Raw genomic sequence first — 19,543 nt, 5'->3', positions numbered from 1 at the left:
CTCCGAATACCGTAAATAGTCGCCAGGTATACCTCCCGTCTGGTAGGCTTTAAACGCGTCGGATCTTTGCGTGTAGACATCGGAGCACTCTTGGTCCCACCACGGAGTGGGAGGCCGTTCTTTGATCGTTACGCCGGGATATTTCTTCGTTTGGGCTTGCAACGCGGCGTCGAGAATCAAGCCCGCGAGGAGGTTGTATTCTTCAAGTGGTGAATGATGTTGAATCGACTCGACCGCTTTTGAAATCATTTCCTCGTATAACTTCCAATCGACATTTCGTGTGAGGTCATACGGAATGTCAATTGGTCGCATGCGAGTTGACCCGTTAGTAATTGAAATAAGAATAGGCAGATGGTCGCTACCGTGAGGATCGAGGATTACCTTCCATGTGCAATCCAACCGTAGCGACGTCGAACATAAGGATAGATCCAAAGCGCTTGGGCGCGCTGGAGGTTTCGGGATACGTGTCATTTCACCGTTGTTTAAAATAGTCATGTCGAAGTCATCGCAAAGGTTATAGATTAAAGAGGAGCGGTTATCATTGTATGGGGAACCCCAAGCCACGCCATGAGAGTTGAAGTCTCCCAAAATCAAACGTGGCGAGGGAAGAAGTTCTATTAAATCAAAGAGCAGCCGTTGCCCAACCTGTGCTCTGGGGGGAATATATATTGAGGCAATACAAAGCTCTTTACCTTGTATTGTCATTTGACATGCGACAACTTCGATGCCTGGAATCGAGGGGAGGTTAATACGATAGAAAGAATAGCACTTTTTAATCCCTAAAAGTACTCCTCCATATGGGGTGTCTCGATCAAGGCGAATAATATTAAAATCATGGAAGTTGAGATCAATATTTGAAGTAAGCCAAGTTTCACAAAGGGAAAATGCATCGCATTTGTTTTTATTTATCAAAACTTTAAACGAATCAATTTTTGGTAAAATACTTCTACAATTCCACTGTAAGACAGAGATAGAATCCTTCATATACGCAGTTGAATTAGGCATCGAAGGATACAATCGCTGCAAGGAGAGGCCATTGGGCAGTCAACTGCTTCAAAAATGATCTAACTGTTGGGAGGAATGCTGTAAGAAAAATTTTAATTGGATCGGGTACATTGAAAGTTTCAAAAATCCAGTCCACAATGTCAGAAAATTTCACTAATCCAGAGTTTGTTTCATCAACTGGGAGTGTAAAAGGAGCAACTGGGGTTTTAGATGTTCCTGGCAGTGCTGGGAACTCCTTCTGGGACTTTAAATTTGCCAGCCCAGGAGGAGTTTGCTTCGGTTTTTCCGCAGCACTGTTTGGTTTGTTTGTAACCTTCATTTCACTTTGAGAAATCTTAGGACCTTTTCTGGGAAGTTTAGGAGAGGAAACACTTTTCCTCTTTCTAGACTCCCCAGGATTGGCGTAAGATGCTCCCGCTGGTGAATCGTCAGAATCGGTTTCCTCAGAGGGCAACAGATCGAAGGGGTTCGAAGTAACGGGAGAAGTGGTAACGGTCTTCTTCAGCATGTCAGCGTAGGAACGCTTTGAACGCTCTTTGAGAGACCGTTTTATTTTATCCCTGCGCTGCATGTACACCGCACATGTCGAGAGCTCATGCAGATTTTCTCCGCAGTGAATACACTTTTCAGCGTTAACACTGCAAGAATCTTCCGCATGAGACTCCCCACACTTGCCACAACGTGCCTTATTGCAGCAGTAGGCGGCTGTATGGCCTAACTGCTTGCAATTCAGGCAGTTCATGACGCGGGGCACGTAGAGCCTCACAGGGAGACGAACCCGGTGGATCGAGACGTGGCTTGGTAGTGCAGACCCGGCGAACGTAACTCGAAACGAGTCTGACGGAGTGTATACTGTTTTGCCACCGATGATCGATGCTGACCGCAATTGCTTGCAGTCGAGCACCTTTACTTCGGGACACGTTTTGTTCTTAAAGCACCCTTTGGCACTTTGCAGTATACACTCGACGGACAGACTCGAATCGGTTATGACACCGTCGATCTCCACGTCTCGTGCGGGTATGTAAACGCGATACTCGCGTGTGAAGAGCTCAGAGCAAGCTATATCGTTGGCCTCTTTCAGGTTACCGACCACGACACGGAGCTTGTTAGGCCGGACCTTGGAAATTTCGGTCACGCCCTTGTACTCCTTCGTCAGGTCTTTAGAAATCTGCAAGAGGTTCAACTTTTTCGATTTCGGTCCTGCCTTTGGCCGAAAATAAACAGTATAGCTGCCCTGGGCTCCGTCTGGGTAAAGCCTGGGGCGAGGGGGGACTGAAGAATGAACAGGGGAGGGGGTAACAGAAGGGTCAGGGTCAGAGGGGTTCGGGGATGGTGGCGCGGGAGGCGAGGGATCTACATCCATCTTAAGTCTAGCGCACTAGCGCTGACAAGAACACGTACCTTTTTATTTCTCCCTTCCAGTAAGGTTGGTTGTCCGATCGTTCGAAGTAGCAGCCGTTACAGCCAGCAGCACCAATACAGCAGCACCAAACAGCCACCAGCAGCGAGCCAGGTGTGAGATCACTCCACACAGCGATACGACTCGCTGACACTGATGGCTTCTTCTTTTTCCTCGTTTGTGTCTCGTCCACTGCTGTAGCACAATCCAGCCAGCAGCCAAATCGGCTTACGCACCAGCTGGCAGTCACGATGCGAAACAGTTGCACAAAGGAACGACCTTGAACCCGGATTTATTTCACTCGACCAGGCAAACAATGCCAACACTTGTTCACACGTCTTTTGTTTTATACTCTATCGGACCGATCACCAAACACGTCCAGTACTGATGCGTGTTCGGCACAGAATGAACTTTAACCTTCTTCATAACGTTTTTATGTTCAGTATGAGAAGTTTCAGTTAGTCTTTATTCATCGAGGAGAAATTACTGCCGATGATCAACACTTATTTACTAGAAATTTTATTTTGATCAAAACAGGTTCTTTTGAGTATCATAAATTATTGGTAAAAAGAGTTGAAAGTTTTCTCAATGAGCATTCATTAAATTTTCGTTTTTGTTTCTCGGTGCGCGGTTCTGATTTTGTTTCTCGCACACAGAGAAAGAAACAAGCTTGTCACTATCGCGAAAAATAACAAAACAATCAGAAAGGCTTTAAATCACAATTAAAGAAGTTATTATATTTTCCTGTCACTCGCCAAAACCTTGATAACAACTACCGAAAAACGTGTAATTGAGCTCTTGCTATTTGAGGTTATTGAAAAAAAAAACGTTATTTTTTAAAATACATAATAAATAATAAATACAGCTCTACTTAAGGCTGTTCATTAACCTACGGCAAGGCTCTCGCCCGATCGCTTGCGGTGGCGTTCAGTATGGCAAAGGCCTGAAAGTAGGAAAACACGAACTCTCTTTTTTGACAAAAAATCACCATCATTGACTAAATGATTACGATTCGATTTCTCTTATGTATTACTTGTTCATAACCCGACTAACTTTATATACTAAGCTGGGCACATAGGGAATAACATATATTGCGTGCTCCCACGATGAATAGGACATCGTAAGAAGGAAGGCAAAGAGAGTGCACTAGTAACGATTCTATTTCTAACGATTCTTTTCGAGATCTTCGTTGTTCACCTATCATGGATGTCTGTTTGCAAATGTGCGAGGTGTAAGAATAACTCACACACTGACGACGATGTCAACGCATCATAGGCTTGGTTTATATGTATTCAAAAATCGCTAGAAGCGATTATTTTTAATTGCTGGTTTTTTCAATTTGATGATTTTTTGAAGTGATAATCAAGCTATTTTCAATATTTGCTCGAAATGACCGAATATAACTATTTGTTTGCTCGTGTAATATAAAAAAAAAAAAAAAAACCTAAATTAATCCACCTAGCGGTCAGACCCAGCCTTTCTCATTCAAACTTGTTATTTGTAAAAATAGGTTTTCATGAACGCTTCAATCCAATAAATGTATATTCACTCTTTAGGTTCTAAAAAATTGATGTTGTAGTCTATATACACATGAAAATGCAGTCCGATCTGTCTGTCTGTCTGATCCATATAGGCTCGAAAACTACCGAACCGATCGACGTGAAAATTTGTATGTAGGGGTTTATGGTGCCGATAAAGGTTCCTATGATAGTTTGAGACCCCTCCTTTTTCTGGAAGGGAGGGGTTCCATACAAATGAAACACAAATTTCTGCACATCTCGAGAACTAATCAACTAAATGGAACCAAATTTGGGAGGTAAATGTTTTTAGTGGTAGAAAATATGTCCATAATGTTTTGACACCCCTCCTTCTTTTGGAATGGAGGGGTGCCATACAAATGAAACACAAGTTTCTGCGCATCTCGAGAACTAATCAACTGAATTGAACCAAATTTGGGAGGTAAATGTTTTTAGTGGTAGAAAATATGTCCATAATGTTTTCACACCCCTCCTTCTTTTGGAAGGGAGGGGTGCCATACAAATGAAACACAAATTTCAGCACATCTCGAGAACTAATCAACTAAATGGAACCAAATTTGGCAGGTGAATGTTTTTAGAGGTAACAAATATGTGCATAATGGTTTAACACCTTTCCCTTTCCTATAAGGGAGGGGTTCTATACAAATGAAACACAAATTTGAAACGCACAGCTCAAGAACCAATGAAGAAAATACAACCGAATTCGGTATGTGAATGTTTTTAGAGGTAACAAATTTGTCCATAATGGTTCGACGCCCCTCCCTTTTCTGGAAGCACATGTAACTGCACAAATTTCTGTACGTCTCGTGAATAAACAACTAAATAGAACCATGGTTTGGTAGGTAAATGTTTTTAGTGGTAAAAAATATGTTCCATAATCGACCTCAGGCAACATTTTGGATTGTAAAATGGCAACATCCGGTTTCTGGAAAACAGCCAAAAATGGCCGATTTCCACCCAATATAATAATCTAGAATGATACACAGGAGCTAAATTCAATCACAGATACCATTTTAAATTCTAAGATGGCGACTTCCGGTTTCTGAAAAACAGCAGAAAATGACCTAATACCGTCGCAATATGAGTGTTTCTTCAACCATTATGACGTTCAAAATCCAGAAATTGTCTGAAAATGCCATTATGAATTCCAAAATGGCGACTTCCGGTTTCGGAAAACAGCAGCAAACGACCAAATACCAACCAATATGGGTATTTCCGGAATCGTAATGATGCACTGGAGCCACAAATCGACTTCAGACAACATTTTGAATTGTAAGATGGCAACTTCCGGTTTCTGGAAAACAGCCTGAAGTGGACGATTCCCATTATATATGAGTATCTCCGGAACCAGAAAGCTGCTCAGAAGCTAAAAATTGATCACAGACACAATCTTGAATTGTAAGATGGTGACTTCCAGTGTCTGGCAAACAGCCGGAACGAGCAAATACCATCCAATATGAATGTTTCTGGAACTAGAATTACGCCCAGATGACAAAAATTGATTTCACAGGCAATTATAAAGTCCAAAATGACGACTTTTGGATTCTGAAAAACAGCCCAAAGTGACCAAATACCCAATATGAGTTTCTCCGGAGCCAGAATGTTACAAGAAGCTAGAAATTGACCTCAGCCACTATTATGAATTGTAGGATGGCAACTTCTGGTTTCTGGAAAACAGCAAAAAATGACCGATTTCCGTCTAACATGAGTATCTTCGGATCTAGAATGATGCACAGCAGCTGAAATCAATCACAGACCCCATTTTAGATTTTAGGCTGGCGACTTCCGGTTCCTGGGAAACTGCCGAAAATGACCGAATAACACCCAATATTAATATTAAATACCATTTTGAAATCCAAGATGGCGACTTCCGGTTTGTGAAAAATAGGCTAAAATAACCAAATACCATCCAATATGAGTCATGATGCAATGAGCAAACAATTGACCTCAGGCACCATTTTGGATTGCTAAATGGCAACTTCTAAGAAATAGTCGAAAATGACCAAATAATACTCAACATGGATATTTCCGTAATCGAGATGATGCATAGAAAGCAAACATTGACCCTGGACATCATTTTTAATTTAGAGACGACCACTTTTAGTTTCTGAAAAACATCCAAAATAACTAAATCCATCCCAATATGGGAATTCCCGGTGTCAGATTGATGCCAGAAAATCTGCTGAAAATGACCGAACACCACCCAATATGAATATATTCAATATTAAGGCAATGTACAGGAGCCAAAAATCGAGGATGATGTCATTTCGATAAAAACAATCATTTCAAACGATTTGTTATTAGACTTTGATCATATTATAGGGCCGATTTGTCGTGCATTTGCAGACTTTAAACACATCGCAAGGAATCAATGAATTTGTAACGTTCAAATAGTACGACACCACATTTAAATGATGTTGAGGCCACATATATCGAGCAAAGCATGTATAGTTTTAAATAGTCTTTGAATTTCTTTTCTTTCCATAGCTTTTGAGTTACATATCAAAGTGTTATTTAGATGAAGAAAATAAATTGTAAGTTTGATATTTGTAAGTTTGAGAGATGACTCGTTCGTATGACACTAGTTATGTTCGGTTGTGTAGTTTCTGAGATAATGAAGTTTCGTGATTTTCACATTTCGGTACATTACAGACGAAGTTACAGTAGATTACAGTAGAATTCAATAGGGTGTTATGAGGCAGCTAGACCTTTCATTTGACACTAATTTTGTGGAAATCGGGTCAGCCATCTCTGAGAAAAGTGAGTGAGTCCAAGTAGTATTCGGAATATGTTCCTTTAGTAGCTGGATTTCACATTTTTAAACATAACAGGCAAAGTAATAGTCCGATTGCAGAACAAATCAATAGGGTCTTATGAGGCAACTAGATTTTCCATTTGACACTGATTTTATGAACATCGGTCCAGCCATCTCTGAGAAACATGAGTGAGATTAAACAGTCTTAAGAACACGTTTCTGTTCATAACTTTTGAACCACAAGTTCAATCTTTATGAAATTTAAAAGTTAAGGGTTTTTTAGGTAACCCGTTCATTTGAAACCAATTTTGTTCAAATCGGTTGTGTGGTTTTAGAGATAATGATGTTTCATGATTTTTACATTTTGATACATAACTTCTAAACTAATAATCCGATTACAATAAAATTTAATAAAGTCCAATGGGACAACAAGGCCTTCCATTTGCAATTAATTTCATGAAAATCGGTCCAGCCATCTCTGAGAAAAGTGAGTGAGAATAAAAATCTGCACATACACACACACATACACACACACATACAGAAAATGCTCAGCTCGTCGAGCTGAGTCGAGTGATATCTGCCATTCGGCCCTTTGGAGCACTTTTATATCTTCGGTTTTGCAAGTGATTGCTATACCTTTCTAGGAGAAAGGCAAAAAAATACTTCAGAGGTTTGAGCGGTAGCCCATTTTTATGACATTGATTTTGTCCAGATCGGCTAAGTTTCGTGATTTTTTGCATTGCGTTTAAACTAAAAGTCCGATTACTATGCAACTAGACCTTTCATTTGATACTAACAGCCATCTCTGCGAAAAATGATTACCATCCAGCCATCTTTGAGAAAAATGAGTATATAAATATGAATACATACATACACATACACACACGTACACACACGTACACACACACGTGCACACACGTACCCATGCACACGTACACACAAGTACACACACGTACACACACAGACCCACACACACATACACGGACACACACACCTACACACATACAGACACACACACGTACACATACAGACATACACACTGACTCACAGACACACATACTGACTCACAGACACACACACTGACTCACAGACACACACGCACACATATGTACACACACACCCATACACACACAGACACACACACAGAGACACACGCACAGACACACACACATACATACACACATACAGACACACACAGACACTTACACACACAGATACACACACACAGAGACAAGTACACACACACACATACACACACACACACACACACACACACACAAATGGATATTTTCCAAACAAAATTTTGGTTTGAAATTGCTGCATTTAGAAAATTACTCACCAAGAGCTTCATGATTTCAAATTTCTCTTAGAATACTATTACATCAAAAGAACTTTATTTTTTTAAAAAAAGAAAAAAGTCTTCAAAATTAACTTTTAGGTAAAATTTTATTTTATATTTTTTCATCTAAAATGTTTAATTAAAAGTTTTGGTATAATGTTTTTCACAAATTTCACAGGATAAATTCGATTCTTTTTTGTATTAATATAGAATTTATTAAATTCAAAACAACTTGGAAACGGATGCATTTCATAATAATTATAAGTCTTCTAATTTTTATGACAACATGAATCGTTTAAAATTATTGGTGAATAAATATTTAAAAAAAAATCTGTTTTCCATTTCTCCATACGGGACCTTTCATCAAAAGTTTTGTTATATTTTCACGTTTCTTAAAAAAATAGAAAAAGTTAAAGAGGTAGGGTAAATTACCAGTTCTCGTCAGTCTATGTCGTTTGTCATGTTTTAAACTCTCATCCTTCTTTATTTTTTTTTTTCACCTTGTCATCCTTCTTTAGTAAGCTGCCTATTTCCACCCGATCAGAAAGAAAAAACAAAAATGTAACAGAAGTTGTTAGTTTGTTACGGGAAAAACCTTACAGGCTGTGTTTTCAATTTGGTCCCGTTAGGTGTTAAAATAACAGAATTTATAACAGAAATGTTTCTACTAGTATCAAACACATATCATAATTTTTTACTAATATATCAGCTTTCTAACAAAATAAGATAGTATATAGAACAATAGAATAACAAAAATTGTTAGAAACAACAGGTTTTGATAGAAACGAAAAATTAGTTAAACTTGTTTCAGCACTACTTCATTTCACGTTTTGTTATTATAACTCATTCAGATTCAATTTTGTTGTCAAAATTATATGGAAAAATACAAAATTGTATCGAAATATGTTATTTGTATCTCACGTTGATTTTTTTTTTCTTCATCTATAGTTTATTTGACACGGCACAAATACAATTCAATGTTTAACGGCGCCAATTATATCTGGTAGCTTACTTTCTAAAGTATCTTAATAACTAAAAGCAAATTTTTTATCCTCGCTGCCGACTACGAGCTGAAACTAAATCTAACTTAAAGCTAGAATATTTTGCATTAAAAGCACAGGTTTGCTGTTTGATGGTTTTCATTGCCATAGGTAAGCAGCATATTAAATTTGTTCCGCTGCTGGGCCAAGATATTACGGACTGGCATATTGGGTTGTTTCCATCGGGCCTTGAGAGTATCGTGCGGGTCTGATTGCTGTTTCCGGATCCGGGGTCTTAACGTGTTCTTGTCGTTTGGTTGGATGTAGGCGGAAGGGGATAGGACTAAACTGGGCGTGGATGGATCTCAGGAAAACGTATATAAGGGACATGTAGGATAGGTCACGGCTCGCCAAGACATCACGAACAGGAACAGCCGGCTGCCTACCTTCGGCCTGCAGGGAAGCTATTAATCTAGACCTGGCGTCACGGTGTACAGGGCATGACCAAACAACGTGCTCTATGTTGTGATAACCTTCACCACAGGCACAGATACCACTCTCCCCGAGCCCAACACGACGGAGATGCGCGTCAAATCTATAGTGATTGGACATAAGCCGGGACATCACGCAAATGAAATCCCGACTTACATCCAACCCCTTGAACCACGGGTTCGTCGATACCTTGGGGATTATGGAATGTAACCACCTTCCCAAATCCCCTTTGGTCCAAGAATTTTGCCAACTGATGATCGTATTCTGACGTACAAATGCAAAAAATTCATTAGAGGCAATTGGTCTTTCATAAATATCACCGTTTGTTGCGCCCACCTTAGCCAAAGAGTCCGCTTTCTCATTACCCGGTATCGAGCAGTGAGAAGGGACCCACGCTAAGGTAATCTGAGTAGATTTTTCGGATAAAGCACTCAGATGTCCCCGTATTTTCCCCAGGAAATACGGAGAGTGCTTAACATATTTCATCGATCGGAGAGCCTCAATGGAACTGAGACTGTCCGTAAAGTTGAAATAATGGTCCGTGGGCATTTTTTCGATAATCCCTAGGGTGTACTGAATTGCAGCTAATTCTGCGACGTAAACAGAAGCAGGATTATCGAGCTTATGGGAGTCGGTTAAATTGTTATTGAAGATACCGAAGCCAGTGGACCCATCAAGAAGTGATCCGTCAGTGTAGAACACATTGTTGCAGTTGATATTTCGATATTTATTGGAAAAAATTTTGGGGATCTGCTGCACGCGTAAATGATCCGGGATTCCACGAGTTTCTTCTATCATGGATGTATCGAAAAACACAGTAGAATCAGAAGTATTTGATAAGTCGACACGATTTGGAATATTCGAAGAAGGGTTAATATTTTGGGACATGTGATTGAAATACAATGTCATAAAACGGGTTTGAGAATTAAGTTCGATTAACCTTTCAAAATTTTCAATCACGGGACGGTTCAAGACCTCACATTTGATTAGAATACGAGAAGACAGGCTCCAGAAGCGGTTTTTCAATGGTAGAACTCCAGCTAAGATCTCCAAACTCATCGTATGGGTCGATTGCATGCAACCCAAGGCGATACGCAAACAACGATATTGTATTCGCTCCAGTTTGATCAAATGTGTGTTTGCTGCGGAGCGAAAGCAGAAACACCCGTACTCAATAACAGAAATATCGTTGTTTGGTAAAGCCTTATAAGGTCTCCTGGGTGGGCACCCCACCATTGTCCGGTTATTGTACGAAGAAAATTCACTCTTTGTTGACATTTTTTCATCAGATACCTCACGTGACAACCCCAGGTGCCTTTAGAGTCGAACCAGACACCAAGATATTTGTGTACCAAAACCTGAGAAATCGTTTTACCCATTAATTGTGTTTCAAGCTGAGCAGGTTCATGCTTCCTAGAAAAAACTACTATCTCAGTCTTCTCCGGAGAGAATTCGATACCTAGCTGTAAAGCCTAAGCAGACAAATTGTCCAAGGTATCTTGCAATGGTCCTTGCAAATCGGCAGCTTTGGCTCCTGTAACAGAGATTACACTGTCGTCTGCAAGTTGTCTTATCGTGCATGAATTTGCTAGACATTCGTCGATGTCATTTACATAAAAGTTGTAAAGAAGGGGGCTTAAACATGAGCCCTGGGGAAGACCCATGTAGTTAATGCGAAAAGTTGCCAAATCGCCGTGCGTAAAATGCATGTGCTTTTCGGACAACAAATTGTGCAAAAAATTGTTCAAAATTGGAGAAAATCCTTGTCGGTGAAGTTTATCCGAAAGAATGTCAATAGAAACGGAATCAAAAGCCCCCTTAATGTCCAAGAACGCAGACGCCATTTGTTCTTTGCGAGCATACGCCAGCTGAATATCTGTTGAAAGCAACGCAAGACAATCATTCGTCCCTTTGGCACGGCGGAAGCCAAATTGAGTATCTGATAGTAGACCATTTGATTCGACCCAATGGTCTAAACGACGGAGTATCATTTTTTCCATCAATTTCCGGATACAGGATAGCATTGCAATCGGCCTATAAGAGTTGTGATCAGAAGCTGGTTTCCCTGGTTTTTGGATGGCGATCACCTTCACTTGCCTCCAATCCTGCGGTACAATGTTTTGCTCCAGGAACTTATTGAACAAGTTCAACAAGCGCCTCTTGGCATTGCCGGGTAGATTCTTCAACAAGTTGAATTTGATTCTATCTAACCCAGGCGCGTTATTGATACAGGACAGGAGGGCAACTGAAAATTCTGCCATCGTAAAAGGTGATTCTATCGCGTCGTGACCCGGAGACGTATCGCGAACAAAGTTTTGCGCAGGAACAGAGTCCGGACATACTTTCCTGGCAAAATCAAATATCCACCGACTTGAAGACTCCTCGCTTACGTTGACCGTTACGCGATTCCGCATTCTTCGGGCTGTGTTCCAAAGAGTGCTCATCGATGTCTCCCTCGAAGTCTCGTTCACGAACCGACGCCAATATCCGCGTTTCTTTGCTTTAGCCAGGCTTTTAAGCTTGGTATTAATCTCCGAATACCGTATATAGTCGTCGGGTATACCTCCCTTCTGGAAGGCCAAAAACGCGTCGGATCTTTGCGTGTAGACATCGGAGCACTCTTTGTCCCACCACGGAGTTGGAGGCCGCTCTTTGATCGTTACGCCGGGATATTTCTTCGTTTGGGCTTGCAACGCGGCGTCGAGGATTAAGCCCGCGAGGAGGTTGTATTCTTCAAGTGGTGGGTGATGTTGAATCGACTCGACCGCTTTTGAAATCATTTCCTCGTATAACTTCCAATCGACATTTCGTGTGAGGTCATACGGAATGTCAATTGGTCGCATGCGAGTTGACCCGTTTGTAATTGAAATAAGAATAGGCAGATGGTCGCTACCGTGAGGATCGAGGATTACCTTCCATGTGCAATCCAACCGTAGCGACGTCGAACATAAGGATAGATCCAGAGCGCTTGGGCGCGCTGGAGGTTTCGGGTTACGTGTCATTTCACCGTTGTTTAAAATAGTCATGTCGAAGTCATCGCAAAGGTTATAGATTAAAGAGGAGCGGTTATCATTGTAAGGGGAACCCCAAGCCACACCATGAGAGTTGAAGTCTCCCAAAATCAAACGTGGCGAGGGAAGAAGTTCTATTAAATCAAAAAGCAGCCGTTGCCCAACCTGTGCTCTGGGAGGAATATATATTGAGGCAATACAAAGCTCTTTACCTTGTATTGTCATTTGACATGCGACAACTTCGATGCCTGGAATCGAGAGGAGGTTAATACGATAGAAAGAATAGCACTTTTTAATCCCTAAAAGTACTCCTCCATATGGGGTGTCTCGATCAAGGCGAATAATATTAAAATCATGGAAGTTGAGATCAATATTTGAAGTAAGCCAAGTTTCACAAAGGGAAAATGCATCGCATTTGTTTTTATTTATCAAAACTTTAAACGAATCAATTTTTGGTAAAATACTTCTACAATTCCACTGTAAGACAGAGATAGAATCCTTCATATACGCAGTTGAATTAGGCATCGAAGGATACAATCGCTGCAAGGAGGGGCCATTGGGCAGTCAACTGCTTCAAAAATGATCTAACTGTTGGGAGGAATGCTGTAAGCAAAATTTTAATTGGATCGGGTACATTGAAATTTTCAAAAATCCACTCCACAATGTCAGAAAATTTCACTAATCCAGAGTTTGTTTCATCAACTGGATGTGCAAAAGGAACAACTGGGGTTTTAGATGTTCCTGGCAGTGCTGGGAACTCCTTCTGGGACTTTAAATTTGCAAGCCCAGGAGGAGTTTGCTTCGGTTTTTCCGCAGCACTGTTTGGTTTGTTCGTACTTTTCATTACACTTTGGGAAATCTTAGGACCTTTACGGGGAAGTTTAGGAGAAGAAACATTTTTCCTCTTCCTAGACTCCCCAGGATTGGCATAAGATGTTCCCGCTGATGAATCGTCAGAATCGGTTTCATCAGAGGACAACAGATCAAAGGGGTTCGATGTTATGGTAGAAGTGGTCACGGTCTTCTTCAGCATCTCAGCATAAGAACGCTTTGAACGCTCCTTAAGTGACCGCTTGATTTTATCTCTGCGCTGCATGTACACCGGGCATGTGGAGAGCTCATGCTGGTTTTCCCCACAGTGAATACATTTTTCAGCATTAACACTGCAAGAATCTTCCGCATGAGTCTCCCCACACTTGCTACATCGTGCCTTATTGCAGCAGTAGGCGGCTGTGTGGCCTAACTGCTTGCAATTGGTGCAATTCATAACACGGGGTACATACAATCGCACAGGCAGACGAACCCGGTCGATCGAGACGTGGCTAGGGAGTGCAGATCCGGCAAACGTAACGCGAAACGAGTCTGACGGAGTGTAAACATTTTTACCGCCGACGAGAGACATGGACCGCAATTGCTTACAATCCAAAATCTTCGCCTGTGTTTCGGTATTTTTGAAGCAACCGGTTGCGCTTTTAAGGATACACTCGACAGACAGACTCGAATCGGTTATGGCACCGTCGATCTCCACGTCTCGTGCGGGTATGTAAACGCGATACTCGCGTGTGAAGAGCTCAGAAGCGATAGCATTGGCCTGTGCCAGATCACTGACCACGACACGGAGCTTGTTAGGTCGGACCTTGGAAATTTCGGTCACGGCCTTGTACCCCTTCGTCAGGTCTTTAGAAATTTGCAGTATGTTTAATCGCTTTGAATTCACTCCTGCCTTTGGACGAAAATAAACAGTATAGCTGCCCTGTTGAGATCCGTCCGGGTAAAGCCTGGGGCGAGGGGGGACTGGAGAATGAACAGGGGAGGGGGTAACAGAAGGGTCAGGGTCAAGGGGGTTCGGGGATGGTGGCACGGGAGGCGAGGGATCTATATCCATCGCGCTAAATGTAGCGCACTAGCGCCGACAAGAACACGTACCTATTTACTTCTTCCTTCTAGCAGTGGTTGTCCGATCGTTCGAAGCTGCACCCAAAGCAGCCAGCAGCACCAGTACAGCAGCACCAATACAGCCACCAGCAGTGAGCCGGGTGTGAGATCACTCAGCACAGCGACACGGCTCGACTGTCAAATGATGGCCTTGAATTAGAAAGATCTATTCATTGTGCACAGATCAAAACTGCAGCTGGTATTTTGCACCAATACAGCCAAAGTTGCGAGCCGGGTACAGAACGTAGCGACACAACTCACAATCTACTTGGCCTTTAGCGCGAATAATACACTCTTTTGTTTGGCTATTCGTACACACGGACCGGATTGTAATAGAACGACCACTTTGCACGTCCGTTTCTGTCGAGTGTTTGACGCGGAATGTCTCACGTTGATTGAAATTTGTAATTTTTGAGTTATGCTCTTCTGATCGGGCATCTATTATTTTTCTAGCATACTTTCCTACTTTTTATCTTATTGGAAAAAATAAGAAAAGACACAAATTATTCAACGGAGCTTCCAAATTTAATTGTAAGAAAGCCACTCTACCAGTTCCTTTTTGGTCAAGCCATTTCCATTGTAGTCAGAGTTTGGTTTAGTTCGTCAGTAGCAGAGAGAGAAAGAGAGCTTGTAAAACTATACTCGTTTTATCTAGTTTCATTGCTATGAATTCCAAATAAACGTTCTTCGTTATTTCGCCATTCAGAGTATAAGTAGAATTTTGACGCCATAAGTTGTACGTGCAAATTAATACTAGTGATGTCATATTTGTATTTTTGTATATGTATTTGCTGCGCTTCTGTACACACGTTTGTCGAGGAATTGATACATGTTGTCGTTTACTGTTTGAGAACAGAAGGGATCGAGATGTTTGCGCAGTACGCAGCGTGAGCAGTGGCTCCAAATTTACCGCAAAATATATTTGTACTCTAAATCTGATTACTATATCTATTTAATTGATAAAGTAATTTCTTTGTGTAGGAATATGCAAATAGCAATAAGAGTTTTAGCAATTCAATAAACATCAAAACATGGTTTCACATGTCATAAACTCTATTCAAAAAAAGATGCGGCACGTTTTGCAACAAAAATAGTTCCCTTTTGTTCTGGCAACAAAAACACCAGCAACATGCCGTGCTGTCTGCTGACGAACTAAACCAACCTGTTGGATGTGTTAGATAAATTTAAGTTTTATTCATCCCGTATTCTCCATTAATTGTGAGTGTTCAAAGTGTTTGAGTTATTTGCTTCCGCTAGTTCGACGGAGCTAAGTTTTTTTGAGGGTGAACAAATGTATATTTCTCGAGAAAATTGTAACTAAATATCGCTAGCGGCGAAGATGTGTTTCGTGAAAGTTTTCTTCGGCCGGGTGAAATATCTAGATATGTGAAAGTGGCAGTTTAATTTTTGTCAAAAAACAAAAAAAAAATTATTTGAGTTTTTAATGGAGTGATTCACTCATGCGAACAGAAAAACTTCAACGCTCAAGGTAAGTTAACATACATTGGGTTTCTGAGTGGAATATAAGCAGTAGAACTTGGCAAACTGAATCCTGCCCACGATGCATATCACCTGACGAAACCGTCAGTTACCCTAGGTATTTGGTCATTTTATGATGTTTTCCAAGAGCCGGAGGTTGCAACCATGGTTTCTGGGGATCATCACGATACCGGAAGTAACTATATGAGGTGAAATTTGGCCATTTTGACTTTTTTGTTCTGGTAGAATTCTCTGTCATTTTCAGTACTTCTGCAGATAAAACAAACTCCATAACAGTTGTCAGACAGACGGGTGCTTAAGTATCAACACGCCCAGTGCGTCCAGCCAGTGATTTAAACCCGGCACGACATGAACGGCACTACATTGTTCTTTATTCCTTCGCCACGCCGTCCGCATGATACAGTCTTGGAATGAATTATACATATAATCCAAAGAGTGCATTTTCGGTTATCTAGGTATAATATTGTCGATGTTAGGTAAATTCATTCCGAAAACCGAGCGATGATTATCGCGATATATCATCGAAGTGAGAGCGAAACAGTGGCATAAAAATGTTCGCCAAGTTGATTTCATTACGAAAACCGAATGTATCGCGATTTTATCGGTGCGAGAGCAGAAGCATGCAGAAGCATGCAAATGTTCGTAAAAAAGTAACTGGAAATACAAACCAAGCGAGGTGGTGATGAGCCTGATAATTAACCCATGCTTGAGTCCTTTGTTAACCGAAAATGGCCTACTTCTGAACTAAGGTTCGAACTTACGACCATTTGCTTATCTAAGCGGACTCTGTAACTTTATGGCTACTAGCACCGTTATTAAGAAGAAAAAAGAAAGAATAGACAAAAAAAGAAAAAAAAAAAGAAAAGAAGAATATTTTTTTCAACATTTTTTTTCATGTTCAATCAACACTGTTTCTTGTTGGAATGGTTTCCTAGACATGAAAAAGTTTGTTGTTGGCAGCCATGTACAAAACACGCTTCGCGCTGAAACACGAAACGGCGTTGTTTGCAATTGCCACTCTGTGTTGGTGTCAGACAAACAGCACGAAAGGCGAATAGGATCGGCTCCGGTGCCTCAAACTTCGGCAAACACCGGTGACGAGGGCTTTAGTTTCGTGAAAGCATCGTTACCGAATGTCTGAAGTATGTAAAAACACCTCGGTCGCTGCCCTGCTAGTCCTAATGCGAAGCGAAACGTTTTCAAATATACTCACATTGTTGATATTATTCCTCACGCGGGACCAGAGTGCCGATCATATAACACTGACATTTGCTTTGGTGTTACAAGTTTCGCCCTTCGCGCCGTCTGTCTAATACTAACACTGAGTGCATACGGGCAGCACATTCAGTGTTTACACCATGGCTGCTTCTTGGAAAAGTTTTTTCTTTATAGTGCCCGTTTTGAAATGGTCAGAAGAATTTAGGGCAACATAAATTTTGGAAATAAGTATACAAAGTCGCTTAATTTAGTAAGTTCTACTTCCACAAAGTTTCATTTAGTTCTGAGAAGATGCTGCCGAAATCCCTCAGTTGTAACTGAACTCAATTTTGCACAACACAATTTATTTTCCCTCGAGCAGCATCTGTACATTCATGAATTGAAGGTTTTATTACATGTTCTAAACTAATAACGCATCGAAATTTGTGAATAGCATAATTATTCACTATTTTAACAGACTAAAATAGCCAGGCAGCAGTTCCACAAAAAATGTCTCAGTATTAACATTTATTTTGAATTGTCATTTTTGATTTGGCTGAAACTTTGCATTGACGTTTCTATTGGCAAAAGATGCTATTTTGTGCTGTTGGTTTAATTTTTTGGAACACGACTCATTTTTGTGAAGCTATTGAAAAATGCTATTTTGCGAAGGCATTGATGATTACAAATATTTTGAGTGCCAATGTTTGATCGGTGTGATGTCTTCGGTAAAGTTGTAGATAATAATTTTGTTCCTTCGAAAAAAATATACACCCAAAAAAAAATATTTATTTTTGGAAAAACTTACAATAAAAACTAAAAATAATTATCTCAAAAAGGTCATATTTTTAAAAAGCTGATTTTTTTCATAAAAACTATAAAAGATTATTTAAACAATGAAACCGGTGCGATCATGGAAAAATCAATAAAAATAAAGTTATTTTATAAAAAAAAGTAAGTAAAAGTTACAAGTGAGTATTTTAGATAATTTATTTTATTTTTTTTTAACTTATTTTAACCGAAAAAACAAAATTTTTTACAGTGTGTAGCTTCTCAAAAATAAGTCGTGTTCCAAAAAAATGTCGATAGCACAAAATTGCATCTTTTGACTATAGAAACGTCTATGCAAAGTTTTAGCCGAATCAAAAATGGTCGATTTAATTGGTTGCTCGTTTTTTTTTGTGGAATTGCTTAGGTTTTACAATTTTATAACATTTTTTCCAGTGCTAGTACTCATTTATCAATACAGTATTATTTTTGAATGAAACATAATTAGCGCAGTGATTTATGCTGCGTAAATATTAGACAAAAAAAATTTAGTTATGATAAATTTCTGTTTGTGACTCTAGGCGCCCGCATCTATGTCACCAGCACATTTACATCAATATGCGGTTACTTTGAATCAAGGTCAACTTTCTGAGTCGCTTCCATCTAGTCAGGTACGTAGAATGTTTCATGTTGGCCAAACTCATTGACAATGAGTTATTGTTATTTGATCTGATAAAGCTTTAAATATAAGGTTCGTTCCTGCAAAAAAGGCTTCAATAGGAAGTCTGCAATTGTTCATGATTGATGTTTTACCAAATAAAATAAATTATGACGACAACCACAGTAGCATTCTGTTCGCGCCGCTTATCGATGCGATAGCACCGAGACTGCCAAGATGACAGAATGCACGTTAACGACCTTTGCTGGTGATCATTTCGAAGTGAAAAATAATTTAGTCCATTTGGACCTCAGCTCACGATCATGCAGCTTTAATTTAATAAAAAAATCTAAATTAATCCACTTAGCGGTCAGACTCAGCCTTTCTCATTCAAACTTATTATTTGTAAAAAAAGATTCACATGAATGCTTAAATCCAAAAAGGTATATTCACTCTTTGGGTTCTAAAATATTGATGTTGTAATTAAAGTATAAAATATGAAATTTGACGTAATGTTAGTGCTTAAGAAATAGCGAAATATAAGAAATGACTCTTAATTTTGATCAATTTAATCACGAGCGATACCGGGAACGTTCAAATAGTACAATACCACATTTAAATCATGTTGAGGCCATATATATTGACCAAAGCAGCTATAGTGTTGAATAGTCTTTGAATTTCTTTTCTTTACAAAACGTTTGAACAGTATATCAAATTTTTATGAAGTTTGTTATTTGTAAGTTTGAAACACTAGTTATGTTCAAATAAGTCGTGTAATATTTGAGATAATAGACTTTCGTTGTTTTACATATTAAAACATAACGGTTGCTTAAATTTGATTACAATCAAATGAAAAGGGAACGTATGGGGGAGCCAAACTTTGAAACCACGTGTTCAATCATAATTCATCAGTTAACCCTTAACTATCCCGTTCATTTGAGATCAATATTGTTAAAATCTGTTGTG

At 39.9% G+C, this 19,543-nt stretch overlaps 1 protein-coding gene across 5 annotated transcripts in view; it reads left to right on the top strand.

The window, feature by feature from the left end:
• Positions 1–19,543, top strand: part of LOC129732463 (liprin-alpha-1) — a 1,274,109-nt gene that overhangs the window by 956,756 nt on the left and 297,810 nt on the right. For 4 of the 5 annotated variants that reach the window (XM_055693366.1, XM_055693364.1, XM_055693363.1 and 1 more), the window contains one exon: positions 18,501–18,590. The exons of the other annotated variant lie outside the window; for it this stretch is intronic. In XM_055693366.1, coding sequence (XP_055549341.1) covers positions 18,501–18,590 — 90 coding nt within the window. The remainder of the gene's footprint in view (positions 1–18,500; positions 18,591–19,543) is intronic. 5 annotated transcript variants of the gene reach the window in all.

This window comes from Wyeomyia smithii, chromosome 3 (genome assembly GCF_029784165.1).
Source record: "Wyeomyia smithii strain HCP4-BCI-WySm-NY-G18 chromosome 3, ASM2978416v1, whole genome shotgun sequence".
Classification (NCBI taxonomy): domain Eukaryota; kingdom Metazoa; phylum Arthropoda; class Insecta; order Diptera; family Culicidae; genus Wyeomyia; species Wyeomyia smithii.
The sequence above is the reverse complement of the archived record's forward strand: the minus strand, read 5'-3'. Positions and strand labels throughout refer to the sequence as shown.